Source organism: Schistocerca piceifrons, chromosome 4, assembly GCF_021461385.2.
Source record: "Schistocerca piceifrons isolate TAMUIC-IGC-003096 chromosome 4, iqSchPice1.1, whole genome shotgun sequence".
Classification (NCBI taxonomy): domain Eukaryota; kingdom Metazoa; phylum Arthropoda; class Insecta; order Orthoptera; family Acrididae; genus Schistocerca; species Schistocerca piceifrons.
This window is the reverse complement of record NC_060141.1, coordinates 123641570-123661829: the sequence shown is the minus strand read 5'-3', so window position 1 is coordinate 123661829 and position 20260 is coordinate 123641570. Positions and strand designations below refer to the sequence as shown.

The following is a 20260-nucleotide window of genomic DNA, read 5'->3' as shown; positions in this document are numbered from 1 at the left end:
TTTGATTCTGTTGATTCTGTGTATCACGTTTGGAAATCCCTTTCTATTTGTCAGTAGCGGCTAGCTTTACAGTCCGAGTAGTAAATTTTGTGTTTCCCGCAGTTTAGGAACAAGTATTACGGAGCATTAATGACAAAAAATGGTTCAAATGGCTCTGAGCACTATGGGACTTAACTTCTACGGTCATCAGTCCCCTAGAACTTAGAACTACTTAAACCTAACTAACTCAGGACATCACACACATCCATGCCCGAGTCAGGATTCGAATCTGCGACCGTAGCAGTCGCGCGGTGCCAGACTGTAGCTCCTAGAACAGCTCGGTCACCTCGTCCGGCATTAATGTCATGTGCTAATAGATTTAACAGTGAACGTTGAGTTTATATGTGACGTGTTAAATGAAGATTGCTGAGTCTATGCTGTGCATTAACGGTAACCAGATCCTCATAAAAATGGCCTAGGTGTGAAGGCTCAAAGCTGTCTTGAACATAACCCTTAATCGATGTGCTCAATCCGACCTTTATCAAAGTCGGAAACGTGATGGTACGCATTTCTCCTCCTTACACGGGGCATCACAACAACGTTTCACCAGGCAACACCGGTCAACTGCTGTTTGTGTATTAGAAATCGGTTGGAAACTTTCCTCATGTCAGCACGTTGTAGGTGTCACCACCGGCGCCAACCTTGTGTGAATGCTCTGAAAAGTTAATCATTTGCATATCACAGCATCTTCTTCCTGTCGGTTAAATTTCGCGTCTGTAGCACGTCATCTTCCTGGCGTAGCAATTTTAGTGCCTAGTAGAGTACATTAGCAACTGGGACGATCTTTAATTAACTGAATTTACAGTTGCAGAACAACAACAGATTCTGAACACGGCGAAACTAATAAGAGAAACAATTTCACGTGTATGATTAAATTCGTTAAGTGTTCTCAAGCTGCAGTCGTTGAATGGAGAGACCTGGTTGCTCCTTTCTCTTGTACTACTTTTTCTAAAACTTTTACTCGGCTTGATCAGCTCATGGTCTCCCTGACTACAGAGCGAGCGCCTGCAGATGTCTGCGTACAGCAGTGACTGGGTGGTGGCGACTCCGCGCTTTGGCAGGGAGCTGCGGATCTTCCTGTGCCGCGCCCACCGCCCCCTGCGACTCACCGCTAGCAAGTTCTACACCATCTCCAGGGACACCTTCCTTCTGGTAAGTCACCCGAAACTGGGCACTCATGGATTACAGCTTTCTGTGAATAAATACATTTCGCAAGGATTCTTTTCCACACACGATGATGTGTTCCGGTGATGTTTCATCATCAGTGGGTTCTCTTTATTTTATGAAATGTCTCGTGACTTCTCCATTACATTTGGAGGTAGTTCACGAATATTTTCTGAGTATTTATGTTAAAAGGGACCCTTGGTACTTATGTGCCTGGTTACAGAGTAAAAACGTAATTGCAATTTATTTAGTTTGTTGCACTAATTAGATTCGACACTATGAAAATACCTTCACAACAGTGTAAAAGGCTGTTCAGTCACAAAAACGAGTAACAGAATAAAGAGGGTAGATCAAGAACCACCGAATGAAATACACTACTGGCCATTAAAATTGCTACACCACGAAAATGACGTGCTACAGACGCGATATTTAACCGACATTAAGAAGATGCTGTGATGTGCAAATCATTAGCTTTTCAGAGCATTCACACAAGGGTGGGGCGGTTGCGACACGTACAACGTGCTGACATGAGGAAAGTTTCCAACCGATTTCTCATACACAAACAGCAGTTGACCGGCGCTGCCTGGTGAAACGTTGTTATGATGCCTCCTGTAAGGAGGAGAAATGCGTACCGTCACGTTTCCGACTTTGATAAAGGTCGGATTGTAGCCTATCGCGAATGCGCTTTTTCCTATCGCGACATTGCTGCTCGCGTTGGTCGAGATCCAATGACTGTTAGCAGAATATGGAATCGATTGCTTCAGGAGGGTAATACGGAACGTCGGGCTGGATCCCAACGGCCTCGTATCACTAGCGATCGAGATGACACTCATCTTATCCGCATGGCTGTGACGAATCGTGCAGCCACGTCTCGATGCCTGAGTCAACAGATGGGGACGTTTGGAAGACAACAACCATCTTCACGAACAGTTCGACGAGGTTTGCAGCAGCATGGACTATCAGCTCGGTGACCACAGCTACGGTTACCCTTGGCGCTGCATCACAGACAGGAGCGCCTGCGATGGTGTACTCAACGCCGATCTATGGTGCACGAATGGCAAAACGTCATTTTTTCGGATGAATCCAGGTTCTGTTTATAGCATCATGATGATCGCATCCGAGTCTGGTGAACGTACATTGGAATCGTGCATTCGTCATCGCCATACTGGCGTATCACCTGGCGTGATGGTATGGGGTACCATTGTTTACACGTCTCGGTCACCTCTTGTTCGCACTGGCGGTACTTTTAACAGTGGACGTTACATTTCAGATGTGTTTCGACCCGTGGCTCTACCCTTCATTCGATCCCTGCGAAACTCTACATTTCAGCAGGATAGTACACGACCGCATGTTGCATGTCCTGTACGGGCCTTTCTGGATACAGAAAACGTTCGACTGCTGCCCTGGTCAGCACATTCTCCAGATCTCTCACCAACTGAAAACGTCTGGTCAATGGTGGCCGAACAACTGGCTCGTCACCATACGCCAGTCACTACTCTTGATGAACTGTGGTATCGTGTTGAAGTTGCTTGGGCAGCTGTACCTGTACACGCCATCCAAGCTCTGACTCAATGCCCAGGCGTATCAAGACCGTTATTGCGGCCTCAGGGTACTGATTTCTCAGGATCTATGCACCCAAATTGCCTGAAAATGTAATCACATGCCAGTTCTAGTATAATACATTTGTCCAATGAATACTCGTTTATCATCTGCATTTCTTCTTGGTGTAGCAATTTTAATGGCCAGTAGTGTACATACAGTTCTGTAACATTCTGTTCAATCTGTTCTGTCTGTGTGAAGTTTAGTACGAACAAATGCGGAGCAGTTTACTTGTAAGTATTGATCAAAATTTCGAACATCATGGTCACGTAAAGTGCACAGCAACGGACGATCGACTGTTTTACACGATGAAGAATCGCCATAATTTGGCGGACAGCTTCCGCGGCTGCGACAATCGCAGCAGCGAAGTTCGTCTGAGCCGGCCGCGGTGGCCGTGCGGTTCTGGCGCTGCAGTCCGGAACCGCGGGACTGCTACGGTCGCAGGTTCGAATCCTGCCTCGGGCATGGGTGTGTGTGATGTTCTTAGGTTAGTTAGGTTTAAGTAGTTCTTAGTTCTAGGGACTTACGACCTAAGATGTTGAGTCCCATAGTACTCAGAGCCATTTGAAGTTCGTCTGAGTGTCGACCGCAGTCTAACAAAACAAGGCTCTTCACATGACCCCAGAAAACGAGGCCATTTTGCGTCGTGCCCGGTGACTGGGCTGTCAGTGCAACAGAACCATCGCAACCAGTCCATTGTAAGAACAACATGAAATCAGTCTTCTTACTTGTCTGATGCAGCCACTACTGTGAAGGTACAACTGGAGGGTGTAAACAGGTCTATATCATCGGCAGAAATCTACCAAAATCACCATAGATGAGGAGAGGACGACGCAGTTGCGCAATAAGATTAGTGAGTCTCTTTGTCAACACACTGGGTGGCTCGGGGAGGGGATATTTTTTGTTATGGTTTTCGGGCGCAAAACTGCTACTGTCATTAGCGCCCAGTCTGTGGCTTAGGAACAGGTAAGGAAACCAAACTGGAAACCAGCAGCAATGAGAGCGGATCTCAAAAAAAGTGGGGAAACTAAAAAACAGAAGGAAAGCTTAAAGAACTACTATAGAAGGGGTGGGGGGGGGTTGTTTGTCCCCAAAAACATCTTCAAATGACTGACGTCATCTCACGCACACTAATAAATTCAAGAACGCGATCGGCTGAGCGCATGTCATCTGCTAACATGGAAGATATATAAAGCGACAGCTGTAGACGGGCACGTAACGGAGTAAAACAGGGGCACTCAAGTAAAAGGTGTCTCACCGTCCACAGTTGAGAGCAGTGGGGACAAAGCGGGGGAGGATCGCCACTTAAAAGATGTCTATGACTAAAAAGACAGTGCCCTATCCGGAGTCTAGTTAAAATTACCTCCTCCCGACGACGAGTTCGGGAGGAAGAGGCCCAAGCACAGGGAAGAGCTTCACGTCTCGCAATTTATTATTGCAAGTGTAGACCAATGTGCGTGCCATAAAAGAGCAACACGACGACATAAAACACTCCGTAGATCGGCGAAGGGAACCATGCGAACAGCAGGCTGAAGAAGAGAAGAGAGACTGCAGCCTTGGCCGCTATATCGGCCGCCTCGTTTCCACGGATACCAACGTGTCCTGGGATCCAGAGGAACGCCACAGAGACGCCCTGCAAGTGGAGGAAGTGGAGGCAGTCCTGCCTCCGGTGGACCATAGGCTAGACGGGGTAGAGAGCTTGGAGATTGACTAGAGAGCTGAGCGAATCTCAGCAGATAACATACTGTATCCGCTGATGGCGAAGGATGTATTGGACAGCCTGGAGAACAGCGTAAAGCTCCGCAGTAAAAACCGAACACTGGTCGGGAAGCCGAAATCGATTAGGAGTGTCGCCAACAATATAGGCACTCCCAACATCAAATGCTGTTTTTGAGCCGTCATTGCAAACAAATGTGGCATCCTTCATTTGTGCGCATTGAACAGCAAATGCCCGATGATAAACGAGAGAAGGGGTACCATCCTTGGGAAACTGACAAAGGTCACGGAGCAGGCAGGTCCGGGACGGAGCCAAGGCGGTGTAGTAGCTCAAGTTGTCAAGAAAGTCTTAGGAAAGTGGAAGGAAAGAGAACGTGGCAGATGACGGAAGCAGACTCCCGGTGATAGTAGGGAGGGAGGGCGGCCTGCATACCCTAAATCCAAAGAGGCGTCGCAAAAATGGTCATGGGCCAGATTAGCAGGCATGGAAGACAGATAGCTAGCATAGCGACTCAGAAGGACAGCTCGCCGATTGGACAGCGGAGGTTCAGCAGTCTCAGCATAAAGGCTTTCCACAGGGCTGGTGTAAAAAGCTCCAGACGCTAAACGCAATCCACGATGGTGGACAGAGACGCCGAAGAATAGACGGCCGGGCAGAGGAGTAAACTATGCTTCCATAGACTATTTCGAGCGCACTAAGGTGCGATATAGGCGGAGAAGGACCACTCGGTCCGCTCCCCAGGAGGTACCATTCAGGACACGGAGGGTGTTGAGGGATCGCAGACAACGAGCCGAAAGGTAGGAATTTAGTGATGTCCGCGAACAGAAGGTTGACGGGGCTTAGATGTAGGGAAGGCGGGAGAAACTCCGTACGACGCCAAAAATTGACACAAAGTGTCGGTGAGGGGAGTGAGAAGAGGGAGTTCGGGGTTGGGAAGGTGTAGGTAACATACAGTAACTCTGTTCTGTTCACGTACTGTAACAGCCACCTTAGGTTGAAAGGGAGAGGCAAGGAGTGAAACGCTTCACCTAGAAGATAGATAACCCTTCTTCGATCGTATTTTCTGTGAAGACTACAGCCTTAGTGCATGGTTCTCAGGTGCACTAAAAAAAAAGGCGCACCAGGAAGGAATTATCCGAATGGGACAGAAGTCAGTAAATGTGATGTACGTGAGCAGACAACCAAATGATTACAAGTTTAGAAACACTGGATGATTTATTCAAGAGAAATAGCTTCACAAATTGTTGAAGTCATTTATGCGATGGACCACTTCTGACCTTGCAGTTCTTTGGCATGATATAGATTTATGGAATTGTCTGAGTTCCTCCTGAGGAATATCGTGAAAATTCAGTCCAGTCGGCACGTTAGCTGGAATCCTGAGCTGTTGGAGGGCCCTGCCCACAAGGCTCCAGACTTTCTCAGTTGGGAAGCGATCCGGTGACCCTGCTTCCAAAGGAAGGGTTCTGGCAAGCACGAAGAAAAGCAGTAAAAACTCTCGCCGTGTGCGCACGGAATTATTTTGCTGAAAAGAAAGCCCATGATAGCTCCATTCAGTGAGATTCGTGGTCGAAGACAGCATTTGGTACGATATCTCTCAGGAGGACATCCAACAATTCTGCCAGTCAATGCCAAGCCGAACAACTGCCAGAGGTGCACCAACGCGTTTTGGATTTGTTCAGTTTGCAAAAATTTTCTCTTGAATAAATTATTCAATGTTTCTGAAACTGTAATCATTGCTCGTCTCTGCATGTACATCCTATGTACCGATTTCCAAAGGATTCGGATAATTTCTCCGTGGGGGGCGTTTTCCTGGTTTATAAGGTAGTTTTTTTTAAAAAAAAATGCTGTAAACAGAAACGCAATTGTTTGCAATGTGTTAAAACTCTATCTTGTGCCCTGAACACATTTGTACAGCACTATAGAACAGGAACCATTTAATCTGTGGGGTTACATATATTTTTGCTACTATTTTTCTGTCGGAGAGAAGATATTTCGTCAAACGGGGAGCTTTTAGAGCGGCTTGTTGATTACTTCTGGCAGACATCTGTATCGTAGGACACTTCCATCAGATTCGCTACACGAGACTAGAGCAACACCTTTTGATGCCTCTTGGCTGTTTAGTTTAGCTCTCGGCCTCCTCAGAATGCCTTTCCCTTCCTTGGAGACAGAAGTGACTTTGTCGCAGGGAACACACTGCTGATATTAAATCAGCCAGCCTGTAGGGATGTATCTGCAGCCTGTGAAATACGTTGATATATAAATTTTCTGGAGTGGTGGAGACAACTGCGTTTAGGGTAACTCCACCATTGAAAGTATCCTTGCACTTCAGTTGACAGTTTGCATTGAGAAACCCTGATTTCTTTTTTCGGCGATGTGTTAGCTACTGACGAAAATTATGTTACAAATCTAGGTACTCTCTGAAGAATACACAACTATTTGGCTTCTAAGAAGAGATTCACCTTGTGATTTTAATATCCAGAGTTTTACTTTCATCTATAAAAACATGGCAGTCACTGCTCTAAGTACCACGGTTACCTTTGTAGGTCAGCCAAAGCAGAGGAGTTGAATAAAGGGTACTGCATGTGCACCATGCCCAAAATTTTCGCAGGTGCCACGTCCAGCTCATGCTACAGTGATTTGTCTATAGTGGCGGTACTTGAAACGTCGCATTCGACATATGAGCTCACTCTCAGGTGGATGAATCCATTTATTATACGCTGAAACGAGGCTGAAGAACACAAGGTTAGGACAAATGCAGTTGCCTTCTCGTGGTCGCTGTTCATTGTCTTCAATATGTTATTAATGTCCATCTTTCCAACGTCTTCCCGCTCTCTTCAATCATTAGGGCTTGTACAGTACCTTTGCTAGAATTATGGGCGTTGCGTGTTTCTGTCACAATTCGCTTTCTGTAGTAGCTCTGTTTGATGTAGTTGTTTCTAATAGTAGTGTGATATTTATAAAGAGCCTGAAAGTTTTTAGTGTATTTGCTGCATATTGTAATTATTTACGTATATAAAAAGATGACATCTTTCCAAAAGCAATTTCCTGTCCCTCTCTTAATCATCACACTGTGTGTCCTGTTGTAAGCGACACTGTTATCTGAGCTAAACGTGCGGTGAACTACTTAAGCCACGTATGTGAGTAGGTGTTATTGCTCTCGAAGGTATACATTGTACATCATGGTGGAACGTTTTAGCTGAAGAATACTTTATGGTGTTCCCAAGAGCAGCTAGAGGAACCTTAAGCAAGGCAAGGACCAACGAAGAACTAAGTTCCTGTGGTACTCGCGCTCCCGCACAGACCAGGTGGCACGTACTGTTATTCGAATGCCACTGTAGCGATATACATTACCCTCCTGCGTGTTCACTAGTTTTCACAATCATTTAGCCGTGCTTTGCTCCGCTTGCATGGAGACTTGGTGGTAAGTCTCCTATTTTTCAGCCTTTTGCCATGAGCTGGCATAACATTTTAAACGGTTCCGTCTAACGAGGTGTGTTAACTGGTATTAACTGTGTGAGGACAGATCACTCTGAGTTTTGTCCGAATCTGAGCTGATCATTGGATCACTTGTTTCATCCAACCAACCCCATCCTCCTCCTCCACTTTCTACTCTACAATCACAATTCTTCTCCGCTGTACGTTAAACAATGAACTTATTTCGCCATCCTGTAGTTTCTCCTGCACTTCATGTAAGCCCCACATTTATAGTCTTCAGTCCAACACTTACATTTTTTATTCTCCGAAACAACGTTTAACTTATTTGTATGTAAATGTTTCCTGCGATTACTGTTATTTCTGCACAGTCCATAAGAATTTTAGTCAGCTTTTAATGTCTTCAAAATTTTCTATGGAACCTCTCGTTATTTCGTGCGTGAACTACATTTTTACCATTCCATTTATAGTACAAGCGATGATAAACTTAACACTTGCAGCAGAATTAAAGAGAAGTACAAGGCTAAAGTAAGGGGCTGTTTTGCCGCATAGGACAGAAATGATCTTCTTTCCATTCACATGCAAAAGACATTCCTGTTATTCCCTTATGCTTACGTCTCCTTTCCGTTCCTCTTTCGTTATTCATTTTCCTGTATCTCATAGTTTTGTTCTACGCCTTATACGCTCTCACGTCCAACAGGTTCTACTCTGTTTTATATGTGGCGACATAATTCTTAGTTTAGCATCAAGCAGCAGTATGTAAAGATCACTTTTCTAGTGTTGTTTCATTCACTGTCTTATTTATTTTTCTATTATGGTCTCTAAAAATAAATTTTGTGGCTATTTTTTCCTTATGACTTTCAATATTTTATTTTCACATTTTAAAAATCCAGCTTATAAAGAGCCTTACATCTCAACTTTGAAAGCAGTTGAGAAATTTTACTAGAAAACACCGACACAAGAATATTAAAGGTGGGATAATTACGAAAATTGATCAAGAGACAATGGTTCATGTCCGTTGTCGCAAATCCAAATGATAAATATTGCTGTCTTTTACTGCTAAGTCAAGAATTTGCAAAATTAAATTTAAAATTCTCAGGTGAAATTTCTCAGTACTGTCAGCTTGGATTGGATTTATAAACAAAAACAAGAAACATGATTTGTGCCTAGTTTACAGACTTTTTTGAATTATTAGACACACTGTTTATCAGATTACTTATACCGTACCCTGAAACAATTGGTAAATTATTAAACGTAACTTTTCAATGCATTGTGTGATGTAGGTGTTTAAAGGTCGAATTAAAATATGTACTGCACCTGAATTTCGTAATGTGACAAAATTTGGTTTAAGTTCAAACTGCACCCCACATATGTAAATGATGGTTGATTATGGTGTGTTTTGGTTTCAGCTGATGAACGCCTCATTGTCATACTTCGCGGTACTGAGGGAGATCAGCAACAAGTGAACGGCGTCAGCACCCACATCGACACATAACTTTATGTAACATAGTACGTAGTTAACACCAGATGTCAGAAGCTGTTAGTGAATAACAGAATTCATCAATTAAGAACCATCTATTCCTAAAGTCACAAAAAAGGACTTAATATGGGAAATTAATGCTATGTAAAACCTTCCACAAGTTTTAGAGGAAAGGCAATCAAAGAACACAGAAAACAACCATTTCGTGCTCGCTCATATTTACTCTTTTAGCCAAGAAGATGATACAACTGAGGATATGTTAAATTAAAATCTCTCTCCAGCATGCTTTGTATTCCTTGTGTTAACACCAAATAAGTAACAGAATCCAAATTCATTAAATTAAAGTTATAGCCCTGTGTTATAACATTAACTACTGAAGGAACTGCAACAGTATGCATCACGATAGTTTGGTAATCACCGCCCACAATAAAATAATACAATACAAGTGTTATTAGAATATTACTGTTCTTGAGGAATCATTAAGTTTCCCTCGAACTTCACTGATTTCAGAAGCACTCGAACCACTTCCATCATAGTATTTAAATGCCTTCTTAGTACAAAAAATCCACCAATTCAGAAGGCTCCATCACCGTGAAACTTGACGTGCACGGCATTTGCAGATAACTTGGAGTGTAAGACGAGTCTGTACACTCACCACTGTCACTCTTTCCTCCACCCTCCACTCACATCGTCCTTTGAAGAGTCCATGCGTTAGGCAGAACTTTTAAATCTTCATGTTCTGTATTGGGTAGTACCTTGACAACTCCCTAAGTAGTGTAAAGTTTCACATAATGTCCACACATTAATAACGTAATGAACAGAAATATGTGCAAGTATCACACAATCATTGAGTAGTACTGCTTTTATTGCTGCGTTGGAGAATATACATGTGTTAACCACCCTGCTTTCCATAGAACCCCATCTTATACTTGACGTTACACTAGAATATAAGAAGCACTCTATGATCAAACGGATGTCCATAAGATAAGCCTTGCTATGAACAGTGTTTATCTGGATAGTACGGTTTATTATCAGTTTTCCTTTTCGATAGTTTTACTGCCTTCAACTGTATCACACCTGTTTTAACCTTGTAATGAACTATATTTGTATGCTTGTTTCATGACGCATCTATTTTTAATGAGAACTACATTTTTAACATTTATTGGTATAATTGTCCTATTAAGTATTACTAAAATATGGTAGTATAATTTTGTTCTAATGTAAATTATCAAAATTTGTATCTTTATTCTCAGCTACACTTTTCATGTACTGTTTTTAAACAGGAGTCAGAAAGGGGACGTCTGCCCCTTTAATAGGAGTACAAAAATAAAATTAAATAAAGAGATAAATGAATTACAGACATTGGCTGCGAGCGAGCATTGATTAAAATCAGGGGGGAAAGTTGAAAATTTGGGCCGGACTGGGATTCGAATCCGGATCTCCCACATCCTAGGCAGATACTCTGACCACAGTTCTTTTTAATCTGATTTTGTTAGTTAGTGGTCGTTGTATTTGTTCGGGGCTGACGTCCCATGAGGCTTGTTCACGTTCGTCGTTGATCCAGTCACTCAGCTGTTTATTACAGAGGGCAACGAAGCCTCTGACCGAACACGATCAGCTACCTCTGAGACACGTTGGTCATTACAGCTGCGCGGACTACCATAGTACGCCTCCCGTCAGACCCAAATTCTCAACTTATCTATACACTACCTTTACTAATATAGTGTCTCTTGTCGTTTATCCTCATTACTCGCGGCATCTCGCCGATTCCCCTAAGAGGTCGAGACTGGTAGGCATATGCACCGAAGAGATCGTTGGTCGTTTCGCCTTAATTATTTGTTATTGTTATTTACAGGGAAACAAGATAGATTATATCCCTGGCACATAGCGATGTCTCTCTTGTCAGAGAACTAATTCACTTCTCTGAGTTGTAATCAGTGCGAATCAGTATTCTACTTAACAGACATACTACAAGAATTTTCTAAACTCATTTAGTTTCAATTGAAGAACCCTCCATACAGCTACGGGTGCAGTGGCACGAGTGACGTTATTAAGTGACCGTGGGAGTGAACGGAATAAGAGACTGTTATTTGAAACACCACGTTCGAGACGTTCACCGAAGATCACATGAGCAGATGGCAAAAAAGCAGCAGGATATGCCTAAATTAAAAGCGCAATAAAATTAGAACACATAATATCAGGCAGCGTCAAAAGTTGCCAAAGAGTAATTTAGTATACAGTATGGTCACCAGCGTAATTAGGAAATTTGTAGACCGTAGCAACTTGACAACACAAAGCTACTATTTACCTAAGGTCCAGTAACTACGGCGCAAGATACACACACCACAGAAAAAAGTAGTTTTGAACTATATAGCAATTAAAAAACTTGGTTAAATTACTCTGAAAGTCATACACAACATGATATCTGCTTCAGATGGTGTAATTAAGATCGCAGACAAACATGACAATGCACTGGTAGGGATTGTGCATGCACAATAATTTACAATTTTTCTCTCATGTCTGACTTAATATGGACATAAAACTATTACCTGTTCTAAATCTTTGGTAACACTCCAAACACCATACAGGTGAGTAATGATGAAAACAGCAAGAAGCAAAATTTGGCTTTTGTTGTTTAAAGAATTTTTTTAAGAAAAAAATTTATCATCTCAAAGTATTTGCCTCCTAAATCTTACTTTGGGGTATTTTCTTTAACATATAACAAAAACTTCAATATTGGAACATCATTTGCAATTAATTATAAATGAAACTTTTTACTACAGGTAAGATACTCATATTTATTACACATGCCTATGAAACATTTAGGGGTAATTCGACTCACAAAAACACTCATGTTTTTTGGTGATAACTACTATGGCTGACGAAAAGCGCCTGTCAACTGTAGCAGGAGCGACAAAGACAGCTCTAACATACACTGAGGAGCCAAAACTTTATGAACGTTATACAGGGTGATCCAATGATAGCGACCAGGCCAAATATCTGACGAAATAAGCGTCAAACGAAAAAATTACAAAGAAGGAAACTGGTCTAGCTTGAAGAGGGAAACCAGATGGCGCTATGGTTGGCCCACTAGATGGCGCTTCCATAGGCCACACGGATATCAACTACGTTTCTTTTAAATAGGAACCCGCATTTTTATTACATATTCGTGAAGTACGTAAAGAAATATGAATGTTTTAATGTTTTAGTTGGAGCACTTTTTTCGCTTTGTGATAGATGGCGCTGTAATAGTCACAAACGTATAAGTACGTGGCATCTCGTAACATTCCGTCAGTGCGGACGGTATTTGCTTTGTGATACAGCACCCGTCTTAAAATGGATCGTTTATCAATAGAGGAAAAGGTCGAAATCGTGTTGATGTATTCTGATCTAAATGCCCAATGGGCGTGTGCTATGTGTGCTGCTCGGTATCCTGGACGACATCATCCAAGCGTCCAGACCGTTCGCCGGATAGTTACGTCATTTAAGGAAACAGGAAGTGTTCAGCCACATGTGATGTAAGATGGCAAGAACTATGCCCCTTACATGAAGTCATTAAAGGTCACCGAACTACGTTGAGCGAACAGTAGGGCTGAACAAAAATGACTGACAAGGCACAATGCATCTTTTAGAGGGTATAGTATGGACGTATTGGAATAATTAATGTTGGGTGATGGTTTTAAAGTAATTCACGCGCCATGAAAACTTTGTGGAAACGCGTCGACTTACTGGAGGCTAGTTTATCCCAGGGAAGTATTCAGAGTTCACCGTGGCCGGGTGGCAACGGTCGGCTGGTGTGCGCCGAAGGGAAGCGACAATAGGCAGCTTAGGGCGGCTCAAACTCTGAGAAAGCGGTAACGGGGCGCGGCCTCCAGCTGCCTTAAGATGAGTGACAGTGAGGGGATGGTTGACCCCATGCTGCCGGCCGGAGTGGCTGAGCGGTTCTAGGAGCTACAGTCTGGAACCGCGCGATCGCTACGGTTGCAGGTTCGAATCCTGCCTTGGGCATGGATGTATGTGGTGTTTAAGTAGTTATAAGTTCTAGGGGACTGCTGAACTCAGAAGTTAAGTCCCATAGTGCTCAGAGCCATTTTTATGACCCCATGCTGGTGTAACGGGAAGCAGACGGAGAACTTGTATGCCTCTTGATAAATGTCCGTCATCCCGTTTTCAGTGAAACATGCGAGAAAGCCGCGCAAAGCTACGGTGGATTGTGTGCTGTCCTTAGGTTAGTTAGGTTTAAGTAGTTCTAAGTTCTAGGGGACTGATGACCATAGATGTTAAGTCCCATAGTGCTCAGAGCCATTTTTTGCTATGGTGGAGCGGTCAACAGAGGCTGAAATATGCGTGTTCATGACTATAGCAACTTCACGCTGAATTCACGGTCTGCAGAGTCTGAAGTAAATCAGGTGAAAAGCGACAGAATGAAACACGCAGGCCTCTGATGGGAACGTAGGACCAAGGAATTTGAAGTATTCTCCTGGGAGTCAGAATTTCGGAAAAATTGGTGTTTTATGCATATGCTAACCTATATGGCTGGCCTGGGAGGAGCTAAATAGCAGAAGTTGAGAGGAAGGGATATTTTGTGGGAATTTGTTCACCTCCCAGAACAGGCATTGGTCGGCACTGGGAAGCGACGCATAATTAACGCAATTTGCGCTGCAATTGGCATAAGTGATTTTGCTGGAGGGGAAACCGAGACGAAGAGCGGACTAGAAGAAGTCTCCGTAGAGGTCTTCCGTTCCCAGCTTGCCTAGAGTATGGACGTGGCATTCTTTACTCAGCTTGCCTGAGAGAGAGTTAGGCATCTCTGCAGTTTATGGCTTAGGAAACGGAACGATTGAGCTTGAAGAGAGAAAGTTTTCGTTCAGCTATGTACTGAGCAAGATAGCTAGGAGTGAATATACGAGCGCAGCCTTGGAGCACCACGATGCTGGCCGACGTCCGCACAATGACGCCGCCCCGCCACGCTGAATTCGGTGATATTGCGCCCGCTCCGGCTTGAGTTAGGGCACTGATTAATTTGTTGGATCACGCCGGTAAAGTTTCCACGAGGGTTTCATGGCCCGTGTATTGTAGAATTCTTCTCACACTTCGCATTATGCCTGGGTTAGTCGATAAAAATTAATTTTGATTTATAGCGCTTTACTCCATGTAAACGCAATTTATTCCCACTGCCTGTTAGGAGAGTCATGTAATGTGATGATTGAAGGTCGTGAGTTAAAATAAATTTGTGGTAATCGACTGCATCTGTTCTCAATCAAGTAGCTGAAATCCCAAGTCATTTTCTTAATTAATTTTATGTTTAACATTTGCATCTGGTGTTCAACAGCTGAATATAACATCAATGTGCACCCCTTTTAATTAAAAGGGATCAATTCTGAATGAGTTAATGTCAACACTGCCACAACAGTTCAATCATGAGTCACTGGGCCTTATTACTTTCTTTGGGTAACCCGATATTGCAGGAGTTTTTGCACTCTCTGTTGATCTCTTAGTCGATTAGCTGTGGTGAACACGCGCCAAAACCAGATAAGTGACGGGTGGAGTGTTACAGTGAAACGTCAGCCACGACCTGCAACAAATAATAATTCCCAAGTATGTGTTTCACCTGCTGTCGCCCGCACATCAGTAGCAGAAAAACTGCGCGAGAATTGGTAATGTCAAAACCGTCGGTGTTGAGAATGCTACATCAACATCGATTGCACCTGTACCATATTTCTACGCACTAGAAATTGCATGGCGACGACTTTGAACGTCGTGTACAGTTCTGCCACTGGGCACAAGAGAAATTACGGAACGATGACAGATTTTTTGCACGCGTTCTATTTAGCGACGAAGCGTCATTCACCAACAGCGATAACGTAAACCGGCATAATATGCACTATTGGGCAACGGAAAATCCACGATGGCTGCGACAAGTGGAACATCAGCGACCTTAGACTGAAATTTCATCAGCGACCCTGGCAGGTTAATGTATGGTGCGGCATTATGTAAGGAAGGATAATTGGCCCCCATTTTATCGATGGAAATCTAAATGGTGCAATGTATGCTGATTCCCTATGTAATGTTCTACCGATGTTACTACAAGATATTTCACAGCATGACAGAATGGCGATGTACTTCCAACATGATGGATGTCCGGCACATAGCTCATTTGCGGTTGAAGCGGTATTGAATAGCATATTTCATGACAGGTGGATTGGTCGTCGAAGCACCATACCATGGCCCGCACGTTCACCAGATCTGTCGTCCACGGATTTCTTTCTGTGGGGAAAGTTGAAAGATATTTGCTGTCGTGATCTTCTGACAACGCCTGACAACATGCGTCAGCGCATTGTCAATGCATGTGCGAACATTACCGACGGCGAACTACTCGCTGTTGAGAGGAATGTCGTTACACGTATTGCCAAATGCATTGGGGTTGACAGACATCATTTTGAGCATTTATTGCATTAATGTGGTATTTACAGGTAATCACGCTGTAACAGCATGCGTTCTCGGAAACGATAAGTTCACAAAGGTACATGTATCACATTGGAACAACCGAAACGAAATTTTCAAACGACCTACGTTCTGTATTTCAATTTAAAAAACGTACTTGTTACCAACACCTCGTCTAAAATTGTGAGCCATATGTTTGTGACTATTACAGCGTCATCTATTACAAAGCGAAAAAACTGGTCCAAATAAAACATTCATATTTCTTTACGTACTACACGAATATGTAATAAAAAATGGAGCTTCTTATTTAAAAGAAACGCAGTTGATATCCGTTTGACCTATGGCAGCGCCATCTAGAGGGACAACCATAGTGTCATCTGGTTTCCCCGTTCAAGCCAGAGAAGTTTCGTTCTTTGTAGTTTTTTCGTGTGACGCTTATCTCGTGAGATATTTGGCCCGATCACTATCAATGGATCACCCTGTACACCGCGATCCTGAATACCGCTTGGAGGCGCTACGGGCATGTGCCGCCGCTAGGAAAGACCGTACGAGTAAGCAGAGACGAATAGAGAATCATTCTAGCAATTATACGGGCAGCGAATAAGAAAATATACTGACGTTAAGGCTTTGAGAAAGGACAGCTTGCTATGGCCAGGCGCCTGAGAACGAGGATCTCGGTAAACAGCGAACCTGGTCGGCCTACGTATGCTACCGTCGTGAGTATCTATGGCAAATTGTTGTAGAGTGCTGAAACAACGAGCAGGTGACAAGATACAGGACGTCCACGCTCTCTAAACCAGGATACCTCGAGACCTGCCGCAGGTACGAGGACACAGTGCAATACAGATGCAGGCACAAGTGTTCTAGAGCACAGTGTCAGCGCCCGTTGTTGAACACACGGCTCTGCAACAGATGACTCCTACGTGTTCCCATGTTCACCTGACGACCTCATCAGTTTCGATTACAGTGAGCAAGGACATCGAGTTCCGACATTTATCAATGAAATCGTATCACCTGGTCAAGTGATTCGTGTTCCTTGAGAGACGATGTCGATGGCCGTGTCTGGGTAGACCCTTGATACTCGTACAGGCGAAACGCTACTCGAAACATAAACCTCGACACTGACATTCATCTCACATTCCAAGGGATGTGTATTATGGTTCAAATGGCTCTGAGCACTATGGGACTTGACATCTGAGGTCATCAGTCCCCTAGAACTTAGAACTAATTAAACCTAACTAACCTAAGGACAGCACACACATCCATGCCCGAAGCAGGATTCGAACCTGCGACCGTTCGGTCGCGCGGTTCCAGACTGAAGCGCCTAGAACCGCTAGGCCACACCGGCTGGCGATGTGTAGTAGTAATGATGTTCACCATAACAGCTGTGAACTACGTGTACGTTATTTGGGACCATATATATATACACTACTGGCAATTAAAATTGTCACACCACGAAGATGACGTGCTACAGTCGCGAAATTTAATCGACAGGAAGAAGATACTGTGATATGCAAATGATTACCTTTTCAGAGCATTCACACAAGGTTGGCATCGATGGCGACACCTACAACGTGCTGACATCAGGAAAGTTTCCAACCGATTTCTCATACACAAACAGCAGTTGTCCGGCGTTGCCTCGTGTAAGTAGGAGAAAGTGTAATCACATGTCATAACGTTTCCGGCTTTGATAAAGGTCGGATTGTAGCCTACCGCGATTGCGGTTTATCGTATCGCGACATTGCTGCTCGCGTTGGTCGAGATCCAATGACTGTTAGCAGAATATGTAATCAGTTGGCTTCAGGAGGGTAATACGGAACGCGGTTCTGGATCCCAACGGCCTCGTATCACTAACAGTCGAGATGACAGGTATGGCTGTAACGGATCGTGCAGCCACGTTCCGATCCCTGAGTCAATAGATGGGGACGTTTGCAAGACAACAACCATCTGTACGAACAGTTCGACGACGTTTGCAGCAGCATGGACTATCAGCTCGGAGACCATGGCTGCGGTTACCCTTGACGCTGCATCACATACAGGAGCGCCTGCGATGGTGTACTCGACGCCGAACTATGGTGCACGAATGGCAAAACGTCATTTTTTCGGATGAATCCAGGTTCTCTTTACAGCATCATGATGGTCGCAACCGTGTTTGGCGACATCGCGTTGAACGCACATTGGAAGCGTGTATTCTTCATCGCCATACTGGCATATCACCTGGCGTCATTGTATGGGGTGCCATTGGTTACACGTCTCGGTCACTTCTTGTTCACATTGGCGGCACTTTGAAAAGTGCACATTAAATTTCAGTGGTGTTACGACCCGTGGCTCTACCCTTCATTCGATCCCAGCGAAACCCTACATTTCAGCAGGATAATGCACGACCGCATGTTGCAGGTCCTGTACGGGCCTTTCTGGATACAGAAAATGTTCGACTGCTGCCCTGGCCAGCACATTCTCCAGATCTCTCACCAACTGAAAACGTTGGTCAATGGTGGCCGAGCAACTGGCTCGTCACAATACGCCAGTCAGTATTCTTGATGAACTGTGGTATCGTGTTGAAGCTGCATGGGCAGCTGTACCTGTACACGTCATCCAAGCTCTCTTTGACTCAATTCCCAGGCGTATCAATGCCGTTATTACGGCCAGAGGTGGTTGTTCTGGGTACTGATTTCTCAGGATCTATGCATCCACATTGCGAGAAAGTGTAATCACATGTCAGTTCTAGTATAATATATTTGTCCAATGAATACCCTTTTATCATCTGCGTATCTTCGTGGTGTATCAATTGAAATGGTCAGTAGTGTATATCTCTTCATAGTTTAGATCTTCCAGCAGGAAGGCCATGTCACAAGACCAGTATCGTGGTACAGTTGTTTGAGAAGCCTGTTAGTAAACTCACGCTGATGTCTAGCCCTACGTATTCTCATGAGCTGAAACCGTTAGAACACATTTGGGATGCTACAGACCGCCTGCTCCGCGCCTACAAACCATCGACCCATAATCTGCAGGAACTGCGTGGCCTGTACGCAGATATCTGGTGCCACCTATCTCTGTATATCTAACACGGTCTTGACGAACCCACGGGATGCAAAATTGCTGCTTTATTGCGTGCATAGTCGGACCATAACTCTAATAAACAGATGTTCGTAACGATTTGCCCTATCAGTGTATGCAGACGAGTGAGATCTGTTGTATATTCCTGGTAGTAGAGACCAAGGGATCGTGGAACAGCATCAAGAGAGATGTCTCAGCCGTAGCCTTATGAACCCACAACATGCCAGGCTGGTGTGACCACGTGACCATTCCCTTGAATCCCGTACCTCCATTAATTCCCACTGCCAGCTCCAGCTGCCTCTGCCACAGGCAATACCAGGCAAAACAATGTTAGGTCTGAGTTGATTTTTTCCATCTATCCCGCCTTTCTTCCATGTTCTTGCCAATACTTCTTACAAAATCAGTTGCAATCTGTTTAATACATTTTAATCAATAACAAAGCTGCGATGCATAATTGCTACATTACAAGGTCGCTCATGTACAAAGGGAGTTAGTAAAAGTCATAATATTTCGAAAATAAATAACAACGAAGTCGCTCAGTACGGAGGACTAAATGAAAACTAGCAGTAGTAACTATAGCTGAACAACGAAATGGAGGATTAACGAAAATGTGTTGGCTTCAAAATTTTAATAATTGCAAATCTATTTACCCTTGGATCCTTTTAGGAAGATACTGAACATGTCAAGATACAGAGACATTTACAACAATATTTCAGACATTTTACACTGTAGTTATATGTCAAAACTGTTCTGATTTATTCTCAGGAGACAGACAGATATATTTGTATACAATATACTGATATCCCTTCGCACACACTTATTTCGCGGCAGTCACGTCTCTTCTTCAGTTATGTTTATACGAGCTGTTTGGCCAGTATTTGAAGGTAACTGAAATAAAACGCAAAACCAGTAACAGAAACATTCTTACATAAAAACACACCGAAGAATGTATTGGCACGTAGAAAGCTGAGAACTTCTTCTGACTAGCAGAGTGAACACCACTCAACAGATGTCTGGTCATGACAGACGAGGGAAAAGGCTAATATTATGAGAACAGACTGGAAGATAACACATTTAAGGAAAACTTTTGCCTGCAAGGAAAGAGTGGAACATAACAAGACTCAAACAATAAACTTTGCCTGCAGAAACGTCATAAAACATAGAGAGAATTATGATTCTTCTCATAGAACCCGCTAACTGTAAGATCATACACCACAATCATCGGAATATATCGATATCAATGACTAAGTGTACTGTTGCAGAACAGAGTGATTGCAGTGTTAATCATTTATCCCCCAGTTCTGATAGCATCCCAGTCTATTTCCCGA

At 43.7% G+C, this 20260-nt stretch overlaps 1 protein-coding gene across 1 annotated transcript in view; it reads left to right on the top strand.

The window, feature by feature from the left end:
* The window catches only part of LOC124795656 (odorant receptor 82a-like), a 171769-nt gene extending 162352 nt beyond the window's left edge, over positions 1-9417 (top strand). The window contains exons 7-8 of the mRNA XM_047259730.1: positions 1036-1191; positions 9361-9417. Coding sequence (XP_047115686.1) covers positions 1036-1191; positions 9361-9417 — 213 coding nt within the window. The remainder of the gene's footprint in view (positions 1-1035; positions 1192-9360) is intronic.
* The last annotated feature ends 10843 nt before the right edge of the window (positions 9418-20260 follow it).